Raw genomic sequence first — 27,206 nt, 5'->3', positions numbered from 1 at the left:
CTTAAGTCATTTTGCCACAACTTTGGAATTATACTTGTGGTCATTGTCCATTTGGAAGACCCATTTGTGACCAAGCTTTAACTTCCTGACTGATGTCATGTGATGTTGCTTCAATATAGCCACATAATTTCCCACCTCATGATGCCATCTATTTTGTGAAGTGCACCAGTCCCTCCTGCAGAAAAGCACCCCCACAACATGATGCTGCCACCCCCATGCTTCACGGTTGGGATGGTGTTCTCCGGCTTACAAGCCTCCTTCTTTTCCCTACAAACTTAACAATGGTCATTATGGCCAAACAGTTCTATTTTTGTTTCATCAGACCAGCTTTTTTATGGCGGTTTTGGAGCAGTGGCCTTTCAGGTTATGTCAATATAGGACTCGTTTTACTGTGAATATAAATACCTTGTACCTGTTTCCTCCAGCATCTTCACAAGGTCCTTTGGTGTTGTTCTGGGATTGATTTGCACTTTTCGCACCAAAGTACATTCATCTTTAGGAGACAGAAGGCGTCTCCTTCCTGAGCGGTATGACTGCTGCATGGTCCCATGGTGTTTATACAGATGAACGTGATACCTTCAGTCTGGAAATTGCTCCCAAGGATGAACCAGACTTGTGGAGTTCTACAATTGTTTTTCTGAGGTCTTGGCTGATTTATTTTGATTTTCCCATGATGTCAAGCAAAGAGGCACTGAGTTTGAAGATAGGCCTTGAAATACACCCACAGGTACACAACCAATTTACTCAAACAATATCAGAAGCTTCTAAAGACATGAAATAATTTTCTGGAATTTTCCAAGCCATTGAAAGGCACAGTCAACGTAGTGTATGTAAACTTTTCACCCACTGGAATTGTGATACAGTGAATTATAAGTGAAATAATCTGTCTGTAACAATTGTTGGAAAAATGACTTGTGTCATGCACAAAGTAGATGTCCTAACCCACTTGCCAAAACTATAGTTAACAAGACATTTGTGGAAGGGTTGAAAATCGAGTTTTAATGACAACCTAAGTGTATGTAAGGTTCCGACGTCAACTATATTTCATTGCAGAGTATATGCTTTCCATCAGCACTGGCATGTATTCAAACACAGATTCTGATTCTATTTGTTTGATGCATCTGTGTATACAGCAAGCATCCGAATCCTTTGTGCCTTAGAAATACCCTAGAATATAACGTCTCAGTTTATTGTGTTGTGGAGGAGAGGGACAGAGAGAGAAAGCAAGAGTGAGAAAGCAACCCTGAGAAAGAGATTCAGACAGAGAGAGAAAGAGAAAGGCCCATAGAAGAAGAAAGAATGCTTCATATTTCAGGGCCTCCTGTCATCGTCTCACTTTGGCTCCCGCTGCCTCTCTCTGCTCTGTGCTCAGGTGGAGGAGAAGCACCTCCACATTTCATAATTTCTTTTTCTGTCTGTTGGAGAGCCTCTCATCCCTAAAAAGACATGACAGAATGCCTACGGTAATTTAGAATGCCAATATTTGAAAGATCCAATACAATTACCCCAACTCACCACCAGGTTCTTAGCTGACCTGTGTTCAAATACTATTTAAACAATTTCAAATTAAGCTGGGCTTGATTGAGCCTGCCTGATGCAATGGAACTAATAGATTATTCGCAAAACTTCAAACCCTGCCAATTTAGCACCCCAGGCAGGCTAAAGCAACCATTCAAAATATTTGATTAATTTCTTATAGGATTTCAACCCAGGTCTGGTTTTTTGAGGGTCGGAAAGGAATTTGATAGCTTTGGATTGACTCATATGTTTTCAGTCTCATTGCCAGAAACACCTTTCCCTTTTTAAGTTACATTTTGGGGGGTGAATGAATGAACGCATCAAGAGTGCTAGCTATATAAATGCAAATTGTATTGTATTACTTTGTGGTACTGCTCCATTCAAGTGAAATCGAGAGCTTTTTTCCTTTTATCATCTTCATTAGAATCAGAGATGTCTGCTCATATCGTTTTCAGCACATAAAGAGCTCTGCTGGCTTGAATGAAAAGAGATGTTCATGCCACAGCCACCAGCCCATCTACATAATTGTATGAAAGGCAGACTATTCATTTTCTCCATAATTAGTGTGTGTTTGACTCTGTGTGTGTGTGTGTGTGTGTGTGTGTGTGTGTGTGTGTGGTCTCGGTAAGAATAGCTGTTTTGGTGTCGCTTGAAGGCGAGCCAGGAGAAAGCACTGGTGATTGCCAACCTGATGACTTTCACCTCCTGCCCTGAAAAATGGCCATGGAGCAGCTCAGAGACTGGGAGATACAGATTAAAAGCCCTGGAATTGCATTTCAATAAACACATATTCAAAATCACACCAAAGACAATCACACAAGGGAAGGGTAGGGGAAAATGTGATCGGCTCAGGCCAGGATGCTGTGGGTCACTCCATGCCCTTAAGGGGGAATCGTGTGGAATGCCGCAATATTTTCTTTCAGGCCTATTGCACTGGAGGCAGTGGACTTAAAGTATCAGTAAATAACTACAACCTCCTCAGCGACTTGAATATTCTCTTGCCATGCTCATACATATCAAACCCTGCTTTGTCTGTCTTATTAAGGCTGCAGCCAGGGTTGGGTAGGTTACTTTCTAAATGTAATCGGTTACAGTTACTAGTTACCTGTACAAAATTGTACATTTTTTAATTACCCAAACTCAGTAACGTAATCTGATTACATTTAGTTACCTTCCCCTTAAGAGGCATTAGAAGACAAAAATGTGTGTTACCAATTGAATGACATCTATTGCAAGATAAATCAATGTTAAAGTTTACATAGCTGGCCTTTATGGATGTTAATTTTTGACTTATGGGGTGGTTATGTAGGCTTCTTTTAACCCATTGCTTTCTACTACATACGATTAAATTATATATTTATATTAAAATTCAAAGTCTTTCAGAATTCCAGTCATTCCATTAAATGTTATACCCCTTGATCTTCAAGAATAGGACTTGGAAATATGGAAGTATAAATCAGCCAAATTGTTTTACCTGAGCATGACCCCAAAAATAAGGACTTATTAGCCAGCCCTATTCTGTTGTTTAGGATTTTGTTAACATGGAGGACTGATTGGGCTCATTGATTCGAGTTGAAAAATAAATGCTGCTTTCATGTAATGGCCTGCTTTGAGCACTACTGAAAAGTGCTATTTACATGTGAAAAATGAATGTAATTTTCTGCATTTGCTATAGGCCTATTGTTTACCTTTTTGTTGATGACACTTTGATATCTTGATAATATGCAGCTGTTTAAATCCATCATTGAAACAATAACAAAACGGTGGCCCCGCCTCTGTTTTGGTAAATAGTTGATGCATTGTCCTGGAGAAATGTAACCACTCACAGACTAATAGCCAGAGCTAAGGATGCAAGGACTTACCATCAATGATATCAACATTATTGTTATAACCATGTTGAGGCTATACAGTGTTTGTTTACATTTACAATGTTTACAAATATTAGCGAAAAACAAGTAGAGCATTTTTTAAGTAATATTCTTCAAGAATCAATGGATATATAAATATTTAAATATACTACTAATATACTACTTTTGAAAGAAAAGTAAAATCCGCAAAATACCAGTCTCAATGTCAAGAGCGAAGAGGTGACTCCGGGATGCTGGCCTTCTAGCCAGAGTTGCAAAGAAAAAGCCATATCTCAGACTGGCCAATAAAAAGAAAAGATTAAGATGGGCAAAAGAACACAGAAACTGGACAGAGGAATCCTGCCTAGAAGGCCAGCATCCCGGAGTCGCCTCTTCACTGTTGATGTTGAGACTGGTGTTTTGTGGGTACTATTTAATGAAGCTGCCAGTTGAGGACTTGCGAGGTGTCTGTTTCTCAAACTAGACACTCTAATGTACATGTCCTCCTGCTCAGTTGTGCACCGGGGTCTCCCACTCCTCTTTCTATTCTGGTTTGAGCAAATTTGCTCTGTTCTGTGAAGAGAGTAGTACATATCATTGTACGAGATCTTCAGATTCTTGGCAATTTCTCGCATGGAATAGCCATCATTTCTCAGAACAAAAATAGACTGACGAGTTTCAAAAGAAAGTTATTTTTTTCTGTCCATTTTGAGCCTGTAATCGAACTCACAAATGCTGATGCTCCAGATACTCAACTAGTCTAAACAAGGCCAGTTTTAATGCTTCTTTAATCAATATACAGTTTTCAGCTGTGCTAACATAATTGAAAAAGGGTTTTCTAATGATCAATTAGCCTTTTAAAAAGATAAACTTAACATGCAAATGCGGAGGTGTTGCTAACATTTACGATAGCAAAATTCAATTTATTTTAAAAAAAGTTATGAAATCTATGCAGCCTACTCAATCACTTTTTATAGCTACTGTTTACAGGCCTCCTGGGCCATATACAGCATTCCTCACTGAGTTCTTTCCAGTTTTTAATAATGGATTTAATGGTCCTCTGTGGGATGTTCCAAGTTTTGGATATTTTTATTCTAAAATTGCTAAATTTTTGCACATTTGTATAAAAAAAACTATAACATCACATTTACATAAGTATTCAAACTCTTTCCTCAGTACTTTGTTGAAGCACCTTTGGCAGTGATTACAGCCTCAAGTCTTCCTGGGTTTGACACTACAAGCTTGGCACACCTGTATTTGGGGAGTTTATGCCATTCCTCTGCAGATCCTCTCAAGCTCTGTAAGGTTGGATGGGGAGAGTCGCTGCACAGCTATTTTCCGGTCTCTCCAGAGATGTTCGATCTGGTTCAAGTTCGGGCTCTGGCTTGATCACTCAAGGACATTGAGACTTGCCCCAAAGACACTTTTGGTTTGTCTTGGCTGTGTGCTTAGAGTTGATGACCTATTGGATGGTGAACCTTCACCCCAGTCTGAGGTCCTGAGTGCTCTGGGGCAGGTTTTCATCAAGGATCTCTGTACTTTGCTCCATTCATCTTTCCTCGATCCTGATGAGTCTCCCAGTCCCTGCCACTGAAAAACATCCCCAAAGCATGATGCTGCCACCACCATGCTTCACCGTAGGGATGGTATTGGCCGGGTGATGAGCAGTGCCTGGTTTCCTCCAGACCTGATGCTTGGCATTCAGGCCAAAGTGTTTAATCTTGGTTTCATCAGACCAGAGAATCTTGTTTCTCATGGTCTGAGAGTCTTTTAGGTGCCTTTTGGCAAACTACAAGTGGGCTATTATGTGCCTTTTACTGAGGAGTGGCTTCCGTCTGGTCGGTCTAACATAAAGACCTGAATGGTGAAGTGCTGCAGAGATGGTTTTCCTTCTGGAAGGTTATCCCATCTCCACACAGGACCTCTGGAGCTCTGTCAGAATGACCATCGTATTCTTGATCACCTCCCCGACAAAGGCCCTTCTCCCCGATTGCTCAGTTTGGATGAGCGGCCAGCTCTAGGAAGAGTCTTGGTTCTTCCATTAAAGAATGACGGAAGCCAGTGTCTTTGACATTTTTTTGGTACCCTTCCCCAGATCTGGGCCTCAACACAATCCTATCTCTGAGCTCTATGGACAATTCCTTCGACCCCATGGCTTAGTTTTTGCTCTGTCATGCACTGTCAACTGTGGGACCTTATATAGACAGATGTGTGCCTTCATTTTCTATGAAAGTATCTTTACTTTTACTTAAGTATGACAATTTAGTACTTTTTCCACCACTGCTAATATGTGCCGAAAAGACTAAGGACACACACAAATGGTTACGTTCATGGCTTTGTGGTGGTGTCCTCCCACTTGTCCGCATGATCAAGATTAATTAACGTGTAAGGCAACACTCGGTAGATTCACCCCCATGAGAGACACGCTTTCCAACATCTCGGATTCCCAAGCGAAAGAGACGTGTTCATCGCTGTATTGTAACAGTTTTGACTTGAGGTTATTATTTATAGGGGTGCCAGGTAGGTTGTGCCTACCAGAGAAAATATTAGTTTCTCCTTTTGGTTTGGGAGGGAATTTTGTATTTATTTCACCTTTATTTAACTAGGTAGGTTGGTGAGAACAAGTTCTCATTTGCAACTGCGACCTGGCCAAGATAAAGCATAGCAGTGTGAACAGACAACACAGAGTTACACATGGAGTAAACAATTAACAAGTCAATAACACAGTAGAAAAAAAGGGGAGTCTATATACATTGTGTGCAAATTCATGAGGAGGTAGGCGAATAATTACAATTTTGCAGATTAACACTGGAGTGATAAATGATCAGATGGTCATGTACAGGTAGATATATTGGTGTGCAAAAGAGCAGAAAAGTAAATAAATAAAAACAGTATGGGGATGAGGTAGGTAAAACATACACATACAGAGTTAGACATGGAATAAACAAAACATACAGTCAATAATACAGTAGAACAAAATAAAACAAAAAGTCTATATACAGTGAGTGCAAATGAGGTAAGTTAAGGAAATAAATAGGCCATGTTGGCGATGTAATTACAATATAGCAATTAAACACTGGAATGGTAGATTGGCAGAAGATGAATGTGCAGGTAGAGATACTGGGGTGCAAAGGAGCGAAATAAATAAATAAATACCAGTATGGGGATGAGGTAGGTAGATAGATGGGCTGTTTACAGATAGGCTAAGTACAGGTGCAGTGATCTGTAAACTGCTCTGACAGCTGGTGCTTAAAGCTAGTGAGGGAGATGTGAGAGATTTTTGCAATTCGTTCCAGTCATGGGCAGCAGAGAACTGGAAGGAAAGATGACCAAAGGAGGAATTGGCTTTGGGAGTGACCAATGAGATATACCTGCTGGAGCGCATGCTATGAGTGGGTGCTGCTATGGTGACCAGTGAGCTGAGATAGGGCAGGGCTTTACCTAGCAGAGACTTGTAGATAACCTGTAGCCAGTGGGTTTGGCGACGAGTATGAAGCGAGGGCCAACCAACGAGAGCGTACATGGCGCAATGGTGGGTAGTGTATGGGGCTTCTGTGACAAAACGGATGGCACTGTGATAGACTGCATCCAGTTTGTTGAGTAGAGTGTTGGAGGCTATTTTATAGATGACATCACCGAAGTCGAGGATCGGTAGGATGGTCAGTTTTACGAGGGTATGTTTGGAAGCATGAGTGAAGGATGCTTTGTTGCGTTATAGGAAGCCGATTCTAGATGTAATTTTGGATTGGAGATGCTTAATGTGAGTCTGGAAGGAGAGTTTACAGTCTAACCAGACACCCAGGTATTTGTAGTTGTCCACGTATTCTAAGTCAGAGCCGTCCTGAGTAGTGATGCTGGACGGGCGAGCAGGTGCGGGCAGCGATCGATTGAAAAGCATGCATTTAGTTTTACTTGCGTTTAAGAGCAGTTGGAGGCCACGGAAGGAGAGTTGTATGGCATTGAAGCTCGTTTGGAGGTTAGTTAACACAGTGTCCAAGGAGGTGCCAGAAGTATACAGAATGGTGTCGTTTGCGTAGAGGTGGATCAGAGAATCATCAGCAGCAAGAGCAACATCATTGATGTATACAGAAAAGACAGTCGGCCCGAGAATTGAACCCTGTGGCACACCCATAGAGACTGTCAGAGGTCCAGAGAGATGGGAATGAGTCCCATCTGGTCAGTCAAGTCTACACCAATACAAAAGGACTTATGTAAAAGTCAGGATGGAAATAATCATAAACCCTTAAAACAATGGAAAGAACTTAAAAAACAACTATTATTTTGCGTGGGTTGTATTACCAACATACATGATTACACACACATATAATAATATAACACAATGAGTTCTGGTTCCTCCAGAAATGTCCTGTACCTCGGGCCAAAAAGTCCAGCCCGGTAAGAGTCCCGCCCGGTAAAGGAGTTCAGGGAACTCAAGTGACCTTAGTCACGCAATGTTTGTCCGTTCCTACAAGTGTAGCGTACATCCAGTATCAAGTCATACAATCAATATAACAATTATTTTACCACACAACTATAAAGCGTATCAACTCTTACTAAGTCCTCAACTACAACTAACTACATAAATCATCACAGTATACATCACATCAAAACAAATGAAATACCGTATACAAAAAGGTTGTAGTCAGTCGGTCAGTCAGACAATCCAATCCGCCAACAGGAAAGGCCACGAAGAACAGAGAGGTGTAGTCCACGGATGCAAAGAGTGGATCCGATCCTGGGTAAACTCGTTTAAAGGCAACAAAACAAACGGGATAGAGAAGCTTCGGAACTGAGGGATGAACACATCCTCATTCACGACTCCATCACAACCCCACTTTTGCGCAGCTGATGCTGGCTATTTAATTGGGAATTAAAGGGAAAGCGCCCTATTGGAAGGAGAAGCACTGAGACGGTTCAGAAAAATTCAGGGCTGTCACAGTATGCCCCTGCCACCTACATACAAGATCTGTTTAAATACTGAAAGCATTTGAAAGATAAAGGAAGCTTTCGATCGCAATGAACTGTCAGCGATTATTTGACTGGGTCGGGTATCAAATGAGAGGATGTACACTCTCGCGTTCGAGAGGCCTCTTTGATACAATTGCTATTTTCTTTCAGATCGTAAACAAGATACATTTTGAGTCTTAAGAAAATGTCACTGCTTAAGTACCTTTGCTATGTCTTCATTTACTGTAGACTATGGTAGGGTTGATTAAGGGATTAGAATAATCTTATGCCTGTGCCATCCAGACCTCCCTGTTGCTGTACAGTATGTAGCTTTCCAATGTCTCTGTTTTGCCAACTCAGTGCCATTCAACAATAGTATCTCTTGTAGTATTTTAATGAACGGAGGCAGTAGCATGAGTTCACTAGTAGTCCGCAACCCAAATCGCCAGGCCCAAAGAGGAACGCCCTAACCACTATTCCAATTGTAAGGTGCCTATCGACTAGTGTTGTTACAGTATAATTTCAGCTTAATTTCCACATACAGTGTTAGTTGGGTGTTTGAATTACTTTCTTCCCCTTGTATTGCCCAACAATCTATCAGGAATCAAGGTAAGACCCAGACTGTGTGAAGTAACAATGTTTATTGTAACAGGGGCGGGCAAACGACAGGTCAAGTTAGGCAGGGGTTGATAATCCAGAGTAGAGGCCAAGTTACAGGACGACAGGCAAGCACAGAGTCAGGTCAGGCAGAGTTCGGTAATCCAGAGGTGGAACAAAGGTACAGAATGGCAGGCCGGCTCAGGTCGGGGACAGGCAGAGTGGTCAGGCAAGCAGGTACCTGGTCAGGACAGGCAAGGGTCAAAAACCAGGAGGACGAGAAAGAGCGACTGGGGAAAATGAGCTGAGACAAACCACTGGTAGGCTTAAGCAAACAAGACGAACTGGCACAGACAGAAAACACGTGGGGAAGTGGGGAAGATAGGCGACACTTGGAGGGCACTTGGAGGGGGTGGAGACAAGCACAAGGACAGGTGAAACAGATCAGGGCATGACACAGTCAGAGCTTCCTTTTCCTTGTGGATATGTGTACCCAATCCAGCCATTTGGTTTAGCTGCCATAATCACATACAGTGGCAAGACAAAGTATATGAACCCTTTGGAATTACCTGGGTTTCTGCATAATTTGGTCATAAAATTTGATCTGATCTTCATCTAAGTCACAACAATAGACAAACACAGTCTACTTAAACTAATACCACACAAACAATTATATTATGTCATGTCTTTATTGAACACACCATGTAAACATTCAGTGTAGGGTGTAAAAGTATGTGAACCCTTGGATTTAATAACTGGTTGGCAGCAATAAACTCAACCAAATGTTTTCTGCAGTTGAGGATCAGACCTGCACAACGGTCAGGAGGAATTGGACCATTCATCTTTACAAAACTGTTTCAGTTCAGTAATATTCTTAGAACATGTGGTGTGAACTGTTCTCGAGGTCATGCCACAGCATTTTAAATCGGGTTGAGGTCAGGACTGATGTTGATTTACTCCTGTGTTTTGGGTCGTTGTCCTGTTGCATCACCCAACTTCTGTTGAGCTTCAATTGGCGGACAAATAGCCATACATTCATTCCCCTGCAAAAAGTCTTGATAAACTTGGGAATTCATTTTTCCGTCGATGATAGCAAGCTGTCCAGGCCCTTACGCAGCCCCACACCATGATGCTCCCTCCACCATACTTTACAGGTGGGATGAGGTTTGGATGTAGGTGTGCTGTGCCTTTTTTTCTCCACACATAGTGTTGTTTGTTCCTTCCAAACAACTCAACTTTAGTGTTTATCTGTACACAGAATATTTTTCCAGAAGCACTGTGGAACATCCAAGTGCTCTTTTGCAAACTTCAGATGTGCAGCAATGTTTTTTTTGGACAGCAGTGGCTTCTTCCGTGGTTTCCTCCCATGAACACCATTCTTGTTTTACGTATCGTAGATTCGTCAACAGAGATGTTAGCATGTTCCAGAGATTTATGTAAGTCTTTAGCTGACACTCTGGGATTCTTCTGAACCTCATTGAGCATTCTGCGCTGTGCTCTTGCAGTCATCTTTGCAGGACGGCCACTCCTAGGGAGAAGCATCAGTGCTGAACTTTCTCCATTCATAGACAATTTGTCTTACCGTGGACTGATGAACATCAAGGCTTTTAGAGATATTTTTGTAACCCTTTCCAGCTTTTTGCAAGTCAACAATCCTTAATATGAGGTCTTCTGAGAACTCTTTTGTTCGAGGAATGGTTCACATCAGGCAATGCTTCTTGTGAATAGCAAACTCAAATTTTGTGAGTGTTTTTTATAGGGCAGGGCAGCTCTAACCAACATCTTCAATCTCGTCTCATTGATTGGACTCCAGGTTAGCTGACTCCTGACTCCAATTAGCTTTTGGAAAAGTAATTAGCCTAGGGGTTCACAAGCTTTTTCCAACCTACACTGTGAATGTTTAAATTATGTATTCAATATAGACAAGAAAAATAAACTAATAACACACAAATTATTGTAAGCACACTGTTTGTCTATTGTTGTGACTAAGATAAAGATCAGATCAAATTGTATGACTAATTTATGATTCATCCACTACTCCATCTTAGAGGTGCCCTATCAAAACCTATAATTCTTATCAGACCTTAAGCAGGAGGCATAAGTGGACACCACTGGCCTGTTCAGGATGCAAAGTTACAGAATGTTCAGATAGAAAGCCTTTTTTTTAAGAACAGGCATGATTGTCAAGTAGAATTATAGAATAAAGTAAGCTCTATTCATTTCTATCGGCAACCTTCTGAAGGTTTCATCTCACTAAATAAACCCCTGAAGTAAACACGCAATTGAAAACCATTGTGCTCTTCATGCACTCTTTATGAAAAGGTTTCTACACAAGAGCCTCTAATGGAGATGGGAGAAGACCTGAGACCCCGAGACTCTCTGAAAGGCAAAATGTTCTCTGTTGCCCCTAAATCCTTCCTGTGAACTCACATCTTTAACAAATGCATAAACAGGTAAATAACACAAGTAGCATTAACTCCAGTCATAGTTGGGTCAAGACTTTTTGATAATCTTGTACTCAGCATCTTTTCTCCCCTTCACCGAATCCACCTATATTGTGTCCATATTAGGAAAGTCACACATCCACCGGTTCCCTGTATAAATGCACAGCTGAGAGAGAACCCAGATGAGAGAGAAATTCTTACCTTGCCCACGTAGAGTGGCTCGTCCCCTGTGTACTCCTCCAGCACGAAGAACTGGTTCCACACCCAACTGCGCCTCTGCCTGTGGTGTGCCCCGCCTTCGCAGCTTCTTTGGTATGTCCCGACCGGCGGCAGGGGCACTGAGTTAAAGCTCAGGCCAGAGCAGCCCATCTCCCAAAGTGGTAATAGCAACAAAGTCAAAAGGCCAACCACACTCCACATGGGGGAACAGTTCAGTCTCATCATTACGATACACATTTTTTGGGTGAAAATGAACTGCGAAAGACTCAAGAAGAAATGTTGTCAACCATCCACAGGGTGAATTTTGGGGTTCAACAGAAGCAACACCCCAGTGCAGGTGTCGTTTGTTTCATGAGCCAGTGTATCCTTCAGCAGACAGACGGAGGATAGTTATTGTTGGTTGTCAAGGAGTCAGAAAACGGCTACTGCAGCAGAATGGTCTTCTGAGCACAATTAATAATTGGAGCCTATCAGAAAGAAAGAGAGAGGGTGGAGGGAGAGAAAGGAAGGAAAAGAAGGTGAGCTGGAGAGAGAGATTCAACATTGGATGAAAATTCTCATGCCAAGGCTTACATGTATGATAACAAGCATTCAGGGATAACATGCACCCATTCATTTTTTTCTCTCCAGAGAATTTAGCATTTGTCAATGTAGGATCATTTAGCTATTTGATTTTTAATTTAAGACCCCTTGAAGTGTCCCCCCAAAATATAAAACATTTATTTGATTAAGAAAATGTGTGGCCTTACTGCTATTAGCCCATACAAATGCATTGAATAACAAATTCACTACACGGAACAACAGATAGTCCCACAAACAAATCAAAACAAAATCTGTTCTGAAGTGTCTGTCCTAGAGATATTGTATTTTTTGTTGTCGTATTTAATCCCTTATTTTTGGCACTGAACAGTACTTCCATAACATTTTTCAGACGAGTCTTGTGAGGCCTGTGGGCGTGTACGTGTTTGTGAGAGTCTCACGTTTCCACAGAGGGGTCATATTAGTGTACAGCCCAAACTGTTTGGATGCTATAGACAGAAGTTGGCAGATCAGTTGTACTGAATTCAGACGAGTTCTAAGAAGCTTGTGCGGGTCGTAAGAGCAACATGGAGAATACCATCGTGTTCGCGAGAGTCTCATCTTTCCATAGAGGGGACAAAACAGTTCGGAACTACATACGATTTTGTGAGAAGAGCTCTAGCTCTGTCACCATGCACCGCAGATGCGGAAGTGAGAAACCAGCGAATGCTGTGGATTGAGAAAAATAACTGATATCTCTAGCTAAAATGTACAGATTTTTATGGGGATTTTTTTCTTATGATAATTAGATTTCAGTGGGGACGAGGACTTTGACTCTGGTTTGTTGTTTTACAAACTTTTATGTCCGGTATATAGTATCTTAACCTAGGAATTAAAGCAATTTTTGTATTTTCTAAAGTCTTGCAACTTTGCCCGCAAGCATGCCAGCTAAGATAGTTAGACAAAATACTTTTACTTGATTAATAGCCTAAAATGGCTTGGTTATGAGGTTAGGCGATTGGGAACCTATTTAGCTGGTTAGCTAAATAATTGCTAGGTGGCTAGTATTATATAGAAACAACAAAACACTTTATAATAATTTATTCATCAAGATGGAATCAATAGGCTACATAGCTTGATTAAATACATTTACAAACTTACTTCCTGTGAGTCCTGTCAATCATCGGCAGCTAAAATCAAATCATATCCTGTGTGTCACTCAACACTTTCTCTCCTCCTCCACTGATGGCACAGTTTGCACACACTACAATATCTAATGTCCTGCCTAGCATATCTTTCCTAAGTTTGCACCTTGGAAGGGCATGACACCTCTGTAAGCAATAATAACACAAGTAACACCATGACATAGTTTCTACCAAGATAAATATATTTAAGTTCTGGAAGGTTCAAAAGGTACCTGAAGTCGGTAAATACTGATGGAATCCACACTGTTTTTGCATCATTTCAGGTCACAACTTGCAGACTTGTTTAAGTGTTGCTGTGCGTTTTGTTGCCAACCTTACTTAGCTACCAGACAACTTTACGTTTTTTACTTTTTAATTACCGTTTATATTTTTTAGTTTTTTCCCTCACTCAACTTTTTTTTCATTCAACTTTTTCACTCCGGACGCTTTAGCTGGACAGGGTTCGTCAGGACTTCCAACAGCCGAAGCTAAGTAGTAACATTAACATGATGCCTTCTAATTGCAGTCGCTGTACTCATAATATATAGGAGAACGATCACCTTACGGCGAGGATAGCTGTGCTGCAAGCCCAGCTTCAGATGCAATCATTAGGCAAGGGTAATTTCAGTGTAGGAAAGGATGAAAACAGCGTCTGTGTCAAAAGTAAGTACAGATTGTAACGTTGGTACAAATCCCCTCGCACGGTGTCGCGTTCGTCATAATGACGAGACCAAGGGGCAGCGTGAACAGAATATTCTTCTTCATTTACACGAAGAACACTAAACAAACTAACAAAACGACCGTGACGCTATAAACACGAGTGCTGACATGCAACTACACATAGACAATAACCCACCAAACCAAAATGGAAAATGGCAAACTAAATAGGATCCCCAATCAGAGACAACGATAAACAGCTGTCTCTGATTGGGAACCAATTCAGGCCACCAGTGACACACGGTCCCCGCAGCCGGACAACTTTCTCATGGCTTCTGGAGAGAAATGCTGTAGGAATGCTCAACCGGTGTCGCTCATTCAGCCGACAGAAACCTTCAACCGGTTCTCCCCATTAAGCAGTGAGTCGGAGTCTGAGGCCGAGCCTTCTCTGGTCTCTACTCCTCCCGTTACGAGGTCTGAGATGCCGAAGCTTCCCACCATTAGCTCTGACAAATTGAAAACCCTAGTCATTGGCGACTCCATTACCATTACATTAGTATTAGACTTAAAACGAATCATCCAGCGATCATACACTGTTTACCAGGGGGCAGGGCTACCGACGTTAAGGCTAATCTGAAGATGGTGCTGGCTAAAGCTAAAACTGGCGAGTGAAGAGAGTATAGAGATATTGTTATCCACATCGGTACCAACAATGTTAGGATGAAACAGTCAGAGGACACCAAGCGCAACATAACTTCAGCCTGTAAACCAGCAAGAAAGATGTGTTGGCATCCAGTAATTGTCTCTGGCCCCCTCCCGGGGAGTGATGAGCTCTACAGCAGAGTCTCTGGCCCCCTCCCGGGGAGTGATGAGCTCTACAGCAGAGTCTCTGGCCCCCTCCTGGGGAGTGATGAGCTCTACAGCAGAGTCTTTTTTTTTTAACCTTTATTTAACTAGGCAAGTCAGTTAAGAACAAATTCTTATTTTCAATGACGGCCTAGGAACAGTGGGTTAACTGCCTGTTCAGGGGCAGAACGACAGATTTGTACCTTGTCAATATGAACTTGCAACCTTTCGGTTACTAGTCCAACGCTCTAACCACTAGGCTACCCAATGCTCTAACCACTAGGCTACCCTCTGGCCCCCTCCCAGGGAGTGATGAGCTCTACAGCAGAGTCTCTGGCCCCCTCCCGGGGAGTGATGAGCTCTACAGCAGTCTCACACAATTCAATTGCTGGTTGAAAACTGTTTTCTGCCCCTCCCAAAGATAGAATTTGTAGATAATTGGCCCTCTTTCTGGGACTCACCCACAAACAGGACCAAGCCTGGCTGTTGAGGAGTGACGGACTCCATCCTAGCTGGGGGGGTGCTCTCATCTTATCTACCAACATAGACAGGGCTCTAACTCCTCTAGCTCCACAATGAAATAGGGTGCAGGCCAGGCAGCAGGCTGTTAGCCAGCCTGCCAGCTTAGTGGAGTCTGCCACTAGCACAGTCAGTGTAGTCAGCTCAGCTATCCCCATTGAGACCGTGTCTGTGCCTCGACCTAGGTTGGGCAAAACTAAACATGGCGATGTTCGCCTAGGCAATCACACTAGAATAAAGACCTCCTCCATTCCTGCCATTATTGAAAGAGATCGTGATACCTCACATCTCAAAATAGGGCTATTTAATGTTAGATCACTCACTTCAAAGGCAGTTATAGTCAATGAACTAATCACTGATCATAATCTTGATGGATTGGCCTGATTGAACCATGGCTTAAGCCTGATGAATTTACTGTGTTAAATGAGGCCTCACCTCCTGGTTACACTAGTGTACCCGCAAAGGCGGAAGTTGTTGCTAACATTTACGATAGCAAATGTCAATTTACAAAAGAAATTGTCACGAAATCTATGCAGCCTACTCAATCACTTTTTATAGCTACTGTTTACAGGCCTCCTGGGCCAAGGAACATCAAAAGTCATGCTTCAAATTCTCAGACAACCCAAAGATTCCTTGATGCCCTTCCAGACTCCCTCTGCTTACACACGGACGTCAGAAAACAAAAATCAGTTAACCACCTAACCGAGGAACTAAATTTAACCTTGCGCAATACCCTAGATGCAGTTGCACCCCTAAAAACAAAAAAACATTTGTAATAAGATACTAGCTCCCTGGTATACAGAAAATACACGTGCTCTGAAGCAAGCTTCTGAAGCAAGCTTCTAGAAAATTGGAACGGAAATGGCACCACACCAAACTGGAAGTCTTCCGACTAGCTTGGAAAGACAGTACCGTGCAATATCGAAGAGCCCTCACTGCTGCTCGATCATCCTATTTTTCCAACTTAATTGAGGAAAATAAGAACAATCTGAAATTTCATTTTGATACTGTCGCAAAGCTAACTAAAAAGCAGCATTCCCCAAGAGATGATGGCTTTCACTTCAGCAGTAAGAAATTCATGAACTTCTTTGAGGAAAAGATCATGATCATTAGAAAGCAAATTACAGACTCCTCTTTAAATCTGCGTACTACTCCAAAGCTCAGTTGTCCTGAGTCTGCACAACTCTGCCAGGACCTAGGATCAAGAGAGACACTCAAGTGTTTTAGTACTATATCCTTTGACACAATGACGAAAATAATCATGGCCTCTAAACCTTCAAGCTGCATACTGGACCCTATTCCAACTAAACTACTGAAAGAGCTGCTTCCTGTGCTTGGCCCTCCTATGTTGAACATAATAAACGGCTCTCTATCCACTGGATGTGTACCAAACTCACTAAAAGTGGCAGTAATAAAGCCTCTCTTGAAAAAGCCCAACCTTGAGCCAGAAAGTATTTTAAAAACTATCGACCTGTATCGAATCTTCGATTCCTCTCAAAAATTTTAGAAAAATCTGTTCCGCAGCAACTCACTGCCTTCCTGAAGACAAACAATGTGTACGAAACGCTTCAGTCTGGTTTTAGACCCCATCATAGCACTGAGACTGCACTTGTGAAGGTGGTAAATTATCTTTTAACCTTTTGCGTGTAGGGGCAGTATTTTCATTTTTGGCTAAAAAACGTACGCATTTGAAACTGCCTATTTCTCAGCCCCAGAAACTAGAATATGCATATAATTGTCAGCTTAGGATAGAAAACACTCTAAAGTTTCCAAAACTGTACAAATATTGTCTGTGAGTATAACAAAATTGATATTGCAGGCGAAATCCTGTGGAAAATCCAATCAGGAAGTGCCTCTTATTTTGAAACCTCTCTGTTACCGTGCATGCCTATCCTCCATTTAAAGGGATATCAACCAGATAGTTTCAGGCTTTTATTTTGAAAAATTAGCATGAAGGATCACATTGCATAAGTGGATAGGTGGGGACTCTCAGAGTGAGTTTTGCGCAACTGAGTAAAGCCGCCATTGTTCCTCCAGCTGTTATTGAAAAACCTACACACTCGGTTGATATATTATCAAATATATATTTTAAAAACAACATGAGGATTGATTATAAAAAACGTTTGACATGTTTCTGTGGACATTATGGATAGTATTTGGAATATACATCTGCGTTGTCGTGACCGCTCTGTCTTGAGGATTTCTGAACATAACGCGAAAAACAAACGTCGGTATTTTGGGTATAAAGATAATATTTTTGGAACAAAAGGAACATTTGTCGTGTAACTGGGAGTCTCGTGAGTGAAAACATCCGAAGATCATCAAAGGTATATTATTTTTTTGATTGCTTTTCTGATTTTCGTGACCTAGCTACTTAATGCTTAGTGTACATAATGTTATGTTATGCTATCGATAAACTTACACAAACCTTTGGATTGCTTTCGCTGTGAAGCATAATTTCAAAATCTGAGACGACAGGTGGATTAACAAAAGGCTAAACTGTGTTTTCCTATATTGCACTTGTGATTTCATGAATATGACGTTTTTTTTGTAATATTATTTGACTGTGGCGCTATGCTATTCAGCAGTTGCTGATGACAATTATCCCGCTACCGGGATGGGTAGCGTCAACAAGTTAATGGTGTCAGACCGAGGCTCTGCATCTGTCCTCGTGCTCCTAGACCTTAGTGCTGCTTTTGATACCATTGATCACCACATTCTTTTGGAGAGATTGGAAACCCAAATTGGTCTACACGGACTAGTTCTGGCCTGGTTTAGATCTTATCTGTCGGAAAGATATCAGTTTGTCTCTGTGTCCTCTGACAATTCAATTGTAAATTTCAGTGTTCCTCAAGGTTCCATTTTAGGACCACTATTGTTTTCACTCTATATTTTACCTCTTGGGGATGTCATTCGAATACATAATGTTAACATTCACTGCTATGCGGATGACACACAGCTGTACATTTCAATGAAACATGGTGAAGTCCAAAAATTGCCATCGCTAGAAGCCTGTGTTTCAGACATAAGGAAGTGGATGGCTGCAAACGTTCTACTTTTAAACTTGGACAAAACAGCGATGCTTCTTCTAGGTCCCAAGAAACAAAGAGATCTTCTGTTGAATCTGACAATTAATCTTGATCGTTGTACCGTCGTCTCAAATAAAACTGTGAAGGACCTCGGCGTTGCTCTGAATCCTGATCTCGCTTTTGACGAACATATCAAGGACCGCTTTTTTCCATCTATGTAACATTGCAAAAATCAGAGACTTTCTGTCTAAAAATTTGGCAGAAAAATGTATCCATGCTTTTGTTACTTCTAGGTTAGACTACTGCAATGCTCTACTTTACGGCTACCCGGATAAAGCACTAAATAAACTTAAGTTAATGCTAAATACGGCTGCTAGAATCCTGACTAGAACCAACAAATTTGATCATATTACTCCAGGAGGGGTGCGTCACTTGAGTGGGTTGAGTCACTGACGTGATCTTCCTGTCTGGGTTGGTGCCCCCCCTTGGGTTGTGCCGTGGCGGAGATCTTTGTGGGCTATACTCGGCCTTGTCTCAGGATGGTAAGTTGGTGGTTGAAGATATTCCTCTAGCTGTGTGGGGGCTGTGCTTTGGCAAAGTCGGTGGGGTTATATCCTGCCTGTTTGGCCCTGTCTGGAGGTATCATCAAATGGGGCCACAGTGTCTCCTGACCCCTCCTGTCTCAGCCTTCCATATTTGTGCTGCAGTAATTTATGTGTTGGGGGCTAGGGTCAGTCTGTTATATCTGGAGTACTTCTCCTGTCTTATCCGGTGTCCTGTGTGAATTTAACTATGCTCTCTCTAATACTCTCTTTCTTTCTTTCTCTCTCTCGGAGTACCTGAGCCCTAGGACCATGCCTCAGGACTACCTGGCATGATGACTCCTTGCTGTCCACCAGTCCACCTGGCCGTGCTGCTGCTCCAGTTTCAACTGTTCTACCTGCAGCTATGGAACCCTGACCTGTTCACCGGACATGCTACCTGTCCCAGACCTGCTGTTTTCAACTCTCTAGAGACGGCAGGAGCGGTTGAGATACTCTTAATGATCGGCTATGAAAAGCCAACTGACATTTACTCCTGAGGTGCTGACTTGTTGCACCCTCGACAACTAATGTGATTATTATTATTTGACCATGCTGGTCATTTATGAACATTTGAACATCTTGGCCATGTTCTGTTATAATCTCCACCCGGCACAGCTAGAAGAGGACAGGCCACCCCTCTTAGCCTGGTTCCTCTCTAGGTTTCTTCCTAGGTTTTGGCCTTTCTAGGGAGTTTTTCCTAGCCACCGTGCTTCTACACCTGCATTGCTTGCTGTTTGGGGTTTTAGGCTGGGTATCTGTACAGCACTTTGAGATATCAGCTGATGTTAGAAGGGCTATATAAATACATTTTGATTTGATTTGATTTCACTGTCGCATGATGAATTACATTGTACTTTAAAGTGGCTTAAACTTTCGCTGCTGCTGAGAAAACAGTCTTTGAGATTACACTTTTCTTTGAGACTTTCAAAAGAACAAGCAAGCATTGACAATCATACAGTGCCTTGCGAAAGTATTCGGCCCCCTTGAACTTTGCGACCTTTTGCCACATTTCTGGCTTCAAACATAAAGATATAAAACTGTATTTTTTTGTGAAGAATCAACAACAAGTGGGACACAATCATGAAGTGGAACGACATTTATTGGATATTTCAAACTTTTTTAACAAATCAAAAACTGAAAAATTGGGCGTGCAAAATTATTCAGCCCCCTTAAGTTAATCCTTTGTAGCGCCACCTTTTGCTGCGATTACAGCTGTAAGTCGCTTGGGGTATGTCTCTATCAGTTTTGCACATCGAGAGACTGACATTTTTTCCCATTCCTCCTTGCAAAACAGCTCGAGCTCAGTGAGGTTGGATGGAGAGCATTTGTGAACAGCAGTTTTCAGTTCTTTCCACAGATTCTTGATTGGATTCAGGTCTGGACTTTGACTTGGCCATTCTAACACCTGGATATGTTTATTTTTGAACCATTCCATTGTAGATTTTGCTTTATGTTTTGGATCATTGTCTTGTTGGAAGACAAATCTCCGTCCCAGTCTCAGGTCTTTTGCAGACTCCATCAGGTTTTCTTCCAGAATGGTCCTGTATTTGGCTCCATCCATCTTCCCATCAATTATTACCATCTTCCCTGTCCCTGCTGAAGAAAAGCAGGCCCAAACCATGATGCTGCCACCACCATGTTTGACAGTGGGGATGGTGTGTTCAGGGTGATGAGCTGTGTTGCTTTTATGCCTGCAACGGCGTTCTTCGTTTGTTGAAAGAGAGTCGGACCGAAATGCAGCGTGGTGGTTACTCATGTCTTTAATGAAGAAAAAAGTGACGATACATGAAATAACTAATAAATACGAAAACAACAAACGGAACGTGAAACTTATTACAGCCTATCTGATGAACACTACACAGAGACAGGAACAATCACCCACGAAATACAAAGCGAAACTCAGGCTACCTAAATACGGTTCCCAATCAGAGACAACAAGAAACACCTGACTCTGATCGAGAACCGCCTCAGGCAGCCCAAACCTAACTAGACACACCCCTAATCATAGCAATTCCAATCCTATAAAACCCCAATGCGAAACACAACACGTAAACCCATGTCACACCCTGGCCTGACCAAAATATATAACGAAAACACAAAACACTAAGACAATGCCAAACATAACGTTTTGCATTGTTGCCAAAAAGTTAAATTTTGGTTTAATCTGACCAGAGCACCTTCTTCCACATGTTTGGTGTGTCTCCCAGGTGGCTTGTGGCAAACTTTAAACGACAGTGCAGTGGTCTGATACTCCTTCCATTTCAATATTATCGCTTGCACAGTGCTCCTTGGGATGTTTAAAGCTTGGGAAATCTTTTTGTATCCAAATCCGTCTTTAAACTTCTTCACAACAGTATCTCGGACCTGCCTGGTGTGTTCCTTGTTCTTCATGATGCTCTCTGCGCTTTTAACGGACCTCTGAGACTATCACAGTGCAGGTGCATTTATACGGAGACTTGATTACACACAGGTGGATTGTATTTATCATCATTAGTCATTTAGGTCAACATTGGATCATTCAGAGATCCTCACTGAACTTCTGGAGAGAGTTTGCTGCACTGAAAGTAAAGGGGCTGAATAATTTTGCACGCCCAATTTTTCAGTTTTTGATTTGTTAAAAAAGTTTGAAATATCCAATAAATGTCGTTCCACTTCATGATTGTGTCCCACTTGTTGTTGATTCTTCACAAAAAAATACAGTTTTATATCTTTATGTTTGAAGCCTGAAATGTGGCAAAAGGTCGCAAAGTTCAAGGGGGCCGAATACTTTCGCAAGGCACTGTATAATACAATCATATAAGAGCCTATCAAACCGCAGTGAAGATTCAATAGGAAAAATGTCTTTGCTCATATCTTATGTGGAGAAAGCCTTCTCTCATTGTCTCTGTGTGACTTGCCTTTGAGCTGTGTGTGGAAATGTCATCAGCAGTCATGCTCACTCCAGAAGCCTTTGTTTGCTCTTACCCTTGGAGCTGTAAGACCACTGTGCCTGTTGGCAGCTACAGTATATGGGAGAGGCTATACGGACATGCCTGGTGCCCAAATTAATGAAGTATGTCGGGCAGCTGAGAGTCGAGTGGAGATGAATGGATTCAGTTCAGTGAGGTGAATTTTTCTGAGCGCCGTCTTAGATTATTGCATGACTGGCTTATTCCTTAATTTAAAAAAAAATCAGACACAGCGGTTGCATTAAGGAGATGTATCTATAATTCCATGTGTATAACTTGTATTATCATCTACATTTATGATGAGTATTTCTGTTGAATGATGTGGCTATGCAAAATCACAGGATATTTTTGGAACAAGTGACTGTGAATTTTTGGAACTAGTGAATGTAACACACCAATGTAAACTCATATTTGGATGAATATGAACTTTATCAAACAAAACATACATGTATTATGTAACATGAAGTCCTATGAGTGTCATCTGTTGAAGATCATCAAAGGTTAGTGAATAATTTTTATCTCTATTTCTGCTTTTTGAAACTCCTCTCTTTGGCTGGAAAAAAATGGCTGTGTTTTTCTGTGGCTATGTGGTGACCTAACATAATCATTTGTGGTGCTTTTGCTGTAAAGCATATTTGAAATTGGACAATGTGGTGGGATTAACAACGAGAATAGCTTTAAAATGGTATGAGAGACATGTATGTTTGAGGAATGTTAATTATGAGATTTTTGATGTTTTGAAAATGGCGCCCTACAGTTTGACCGGCTGTTGTCAAATCGGGATTGCAGCCATAAGGAGTTTTAACAAACATAAATAAAATGAGAATTAAAAACAGGTTCAGCCCCTGTTTGGCGAAAGGAACAGCACACGCAGGCTGACTGGCTCTTGTTCAGGCAAATGAAAAATAAGTGCATTTAGGCTACCCAGAAGGCAAAAGTTTGTTACTTTAAGGAGCATCTCTCTCTCTGTAGGTCTAACACCAATAAGTTCTGGAAAACTGTTAAAGACCTGGAGAATAAACCTTCCTCCTTACAGCTGTTCATGTCCCTTAATGTTGCTGGTGTGGTTGTTAATGACAAGAAGCACATGGCTGAGCTCTTTAATCATGATAAAATCATTTCAATGTTGAAAGATAATGATTCAATAATTCCACTCTGAAACCTTATAATTGTATGAAATTGATTAGAATCATAAAATTATAATTTGATGATGTGTGTAGTTTTAGTCAGATTTTGGTTAAACAATGTATCTGTATAGTGGAAAAACACAGACTGTCTGAGCAAGGCGTAGCTCGGGATTTGAATTTGTATGTGGGGGCTGAAGAAAGATACCGAGAACAGTTCATCTGTGTTTGGACCGACCTGGCTAGGCCTCTGAGGAATTCATGAGGGCATAGGGAGTACTTCTCAAGGTCTCCCTAATCTCGGGGGAATGGAACTGTGGGGTGTATCCCAAGGCTAGATCCTAGGCCCCACGCTCTTCTCAATTTACATCAACATCATAGCGCAGGCATTAGGAAGCTCTCTCATCCATTTATATGCAGATGATACAGTCTTATATTCAGCTAGCCCAGACTTTGTGTTAAATGCTCTACAACAAAGCTTTCTTAGTGTCCAACAAGCTTTCTCTACCCTTAACCTTGTTCTGAACACCTCCAAAACAAAGGTCATGTGGTTTGGTAAGAAGAATGCCCCTCTCCCCACAGGTGTGATTACTACCTCTGAGGGTTTAGAGCTTGAGGTAGTCACCTCATACAAGTACTTGGGAGTATGGTTAGACTGTACACTGTCCTTCTCTCAGCACATATCAAAGCTGCAGGCTAAAGTTACATGTAGACTTTGTTTCGTAATCACTCCTCTTTCACCCCAGCTGCCAAACTAAGCCTGATGCAGATGACCATCCTACCCATGCTAGATTACGGACACATAATGTATAGGTATGCAGGTAAGGGTGCTCTCGAGCGGCTATGTTCTTTACCATTCGGCCATCAGATTTGCCACCAATGCACCTTACAGGACACATCACTGCACTCTATACTCCTCTGTCAACTGGTCATCTCAGTATACCCGTCGCAAGACCCACTGGTTGATGCTTATTTATAAAACCCTCTTAGGCCTCACTCCCCTATCTGAGATATCTACTGCAGCCCTCATCCTCTACATACAAAACCCGCTCTGCCAGTCACATTCTGTTAAAGGTCCCCAAACAACACACAACCCTGGGTCGCTCGTCTTTTCAGTTCGCTGCAGCTAGCGACTGGAACGAGCTGCAACAAACACTCAAACTGGACAGTTTTATCTCAATCTCTTCATTCAAAGACTCAATCATGGACACTCTAACTGACAGTTGTGGCTGCTTTGCGTGATATATTGTTGTCTCTACCTTCTTGCCCTTTGTGCTGTTATCAGTGCCCCAACATGTTTGTATCATGTTTTGTGTTGCTACCATGCTGTGTTGTCATGTGTTGCTGCCTTGCTATGCTGTTGTCTTATGTCTCTCTTTATGTAGTGGTTTGTTGTCTCTCTTGTCGTGATGTCTGTTTTGTACTATATTTATATATATTAATCTTCTGTCCCTGCTGGAGGCCTTTTGCCTTTTGCCTTTTCGTAGGCTGTCGTTGTAAATAAGAATTTGTTCTTAACTGACTTGCCTTGTTAAATAAAAAAAATGTCTTCAGGAGTGTTAAGAGGCACTAGTCCTCTGGTCCCTGGTCCCTGGATGGGAGTGGTCTAAATAAACATGTGAGAAAAAAATTCGCATACGGGAAACTTGTCTGAAAACCCTGTGTCTAACTTGTGAGGGTAGCCATGTCAGCCCATGTTAATCACAGTACTGTTCAAAAGCCTAGAGAAATTCTCCTTTCAGAAAGATGATAAAAGGTGTGGAATATGGAAGCTAGTGATGGGTTGCCACTTATCAAAACAATAAAATATTTTACATGGGTGAAGTTCCAAAATAATTCTGACTTGCAATAAGCTCGCATGCATATGATACAAAACAAATGGCAACCAAAACGTTGTCCGACATGATAGGAAAACAGACACGGACAAAAACAAAAAAAACGAACAAAACACAAGCATCTTCTGAGTGGAAACATCATTTCTACTCAGAGCCAATAGTCAAGTAAATAAGACAGGATTAGGAAGGCTGGCCATGTAAGACTAGGCACCAAATGAAAGAAAATGGTCCAAATGGTCCAAAACAGGGGAGGGAGTACCTGGACTTGTCCAATAAGAAACACTCACTTTATTGTCTATGGTGTGCAGTAATAAATACTACCCTACTGTAACTGGTGGGATTTAAACCCTGGTTTCCGGCTCGTGAATCCTAATCTTAACCTTTAGATCAAGAGGACACCCTCAAGGTTCAAAGCATTTGGGCTTCCAGTGGAATTTCTGAAGGCTCACAGGGAGAAAGGAACAATATAATTGCTATAGGTATGCACAACAGGCAAATTGGTCATTTGACAGAGGAGGTGAAACATAGTACATTTTCCACATTCTGTTATGTTACAGACTTATTCTAAAATGGATTAAATGTTATATGTATATTTTTTAAGTTTCCTTATCAATCTAGACACAATACCCCATAATGACAAAGCAAAAACAGGTTTTAAGAAATGCCCTTGTTTTTGAAAGAAAAGCAAAACAATGTATCCATTAAAATAACAATCAAATTGATCACAGATATAGTGTAGACATTGGTAATGTTATAAATGACTATTATAGCTGGAAATGTCAGATTTTTTATGGAATATGTACATAAGCATACAGAGACCCATTATCAGCAACCATCACTCCTGTGTTCCAATGGCACGCTGTGTTAGCTAATCAAAGTTTATCATTTGAAAAGGCCAATTAATCATTAGAAAACCCTTTTGCAATTATGTTAGCACAGCTGAAAACTGTTGTTCTGATTAAAGAAGCAATACAACTGGCCTTCTTTGGACTAGTTGAGTATCTGGAGAATCAGCATTTGGCCAAAATGGCCAGAAACAAAGAACCTTCTTCTGAAACTTGTCAGTCTATTCTTGTTCTGAGAAATGATGGCTATTCAATGCGAGAAATTGCCAAGAAATTGAAGATCTCGTACAACGCTGTGTACTACTCCCGTCACAGAACAGAGCAAACTCGCTCTAACCAGAGTAGAAAGAGGAGTGGGAGGCCCCGGTGCACAACTGAGCAAGAGGACAAGTACATTAGAGTGTCTAGTTTGAGAAACAGATGCCTCACAAATCCTCAACTGGCAGCTTCATTAATTAGTACCCGCAAAACACCAGCCTCAATGTCAACAGCGAAGAGGCGACTCCAGGATTCTGGCCTTCTAGGCAGAGTTGCAAAGAAAAAGACATATCTAAGACTGGCCAATAAAAATAAAAGATTAATATGGGTAAAAGAACACAGAAACTGGACAGAGGAACTCTGCCTAGAAGGACAGAGCAACTCTGCCTAGAAGGCCAGCAAGAGTCGCCTCTTCACTGTTGATGTTGAGACTTGTGTTTTGCGGGTACTATTTAATGAAGCTACCAGTTGAGGACCTGATCCAGAGCACTCAGGACCTCAGACTGGGTCGAAGGTTCACCTTCCAACAGGACCCTAAGCACACAGCAAAAACAACGCAGGAGTAGCTTCGGGACAAGTCTCTGAATGTCCTTGAGTGGCCCAACTAAATCAAGTCAAATTTTATTTATCACATACACATGGTTAGCAGAGGTTAATGCGAGTGTAGCGAAATGCTTGTGCATCTAGTTCCCAACCATGCAGTAATATCTAACAAGTAATCTAACAATTTCACAACAACTACCTTATACACACAAGTGTAAAGAAATTAATAAGAATATGTACACAAAGATATATAAATGAGCGATGGCCGACCGGCATAGGCAAGATGCAGTAGATGGTATGGAGTACAGTATATACATATGAGATGAGTAATGCAGGGTATGTAAACATTATATAAAGCCTGGACTTGATCCCGATTTCTGAAGAGACCTCAAAATAGCTGTGCAGCGATGCTCCCCATCCAACCTGACAGAGCTTGAGATGATCTGCAGAGAAGATTGGGAGAAACTCCTAAGATACAAGTGTGCCAAGCTTGTAGCGTCATACCCAAGAACACTTGAGGCTGTAATTGCTGCCAAAGGTGCTTTAACTGAGTAAAAGGTCTGAATACTTATGTAAATGTGATATTTCAGTTTCTAAAAACTTGTATTTGCCTTGTCATTATGGGGTATTGTGTGTATTTTGATGAGGGAAAAAGCATTTAATCAATTTTAGAATATGGCTGTAACGTAACAAAATGTGGAAAAAGTCAATGATCTGAATACATTCCGATTGCCATGTAGAAG

General features: G+C 41.5%; 1 protein-coding gene across 1 annotated transcript in view; it reads right to left on the bottom strand.

The window, feature by feature from the left end:
• Nucleotides 1-27,206, bottom strand: part of cdh7a (cadherin 7a) — a 155,308-nt gene that overhangs the window by 112,131 nt on the left and 15,971 nt on the right. The window contains exon 2 of the mRNA XM_031810424.1: nt 11,555-12,039. Within this exon, the coding sequence (XP_031666284.1) occupies nt 11,555-11,809 (255 nt within the window). The 5' untranslated portion in view covers nt 11,810-12,039. The remainder of the gene's footprint in view (nt 1-11,554; nt 12,040-27,206) is intronic.

This window comes from Oncorhynchus kisutch, linkage group LG30, assembly GCF_002021735.2.
Source record: "Oncorhynchus kisutch isolate 150728-3 linkage group LG30, Okis_V2, whole genome shotgun sequence".
Taxonomy (NCBI): Eukaryota; Metazoa; Chordata; class Actinopteri; order Salmoniformes; family Salmonidae; genus Oncorhynchus; species Oncorhynchus kisutch.
The sequence above is the reverse complement of the archived record's forward strand: the minus strand, read 5'-3'. Positions and strand labels throughout refer to the sequence as shown.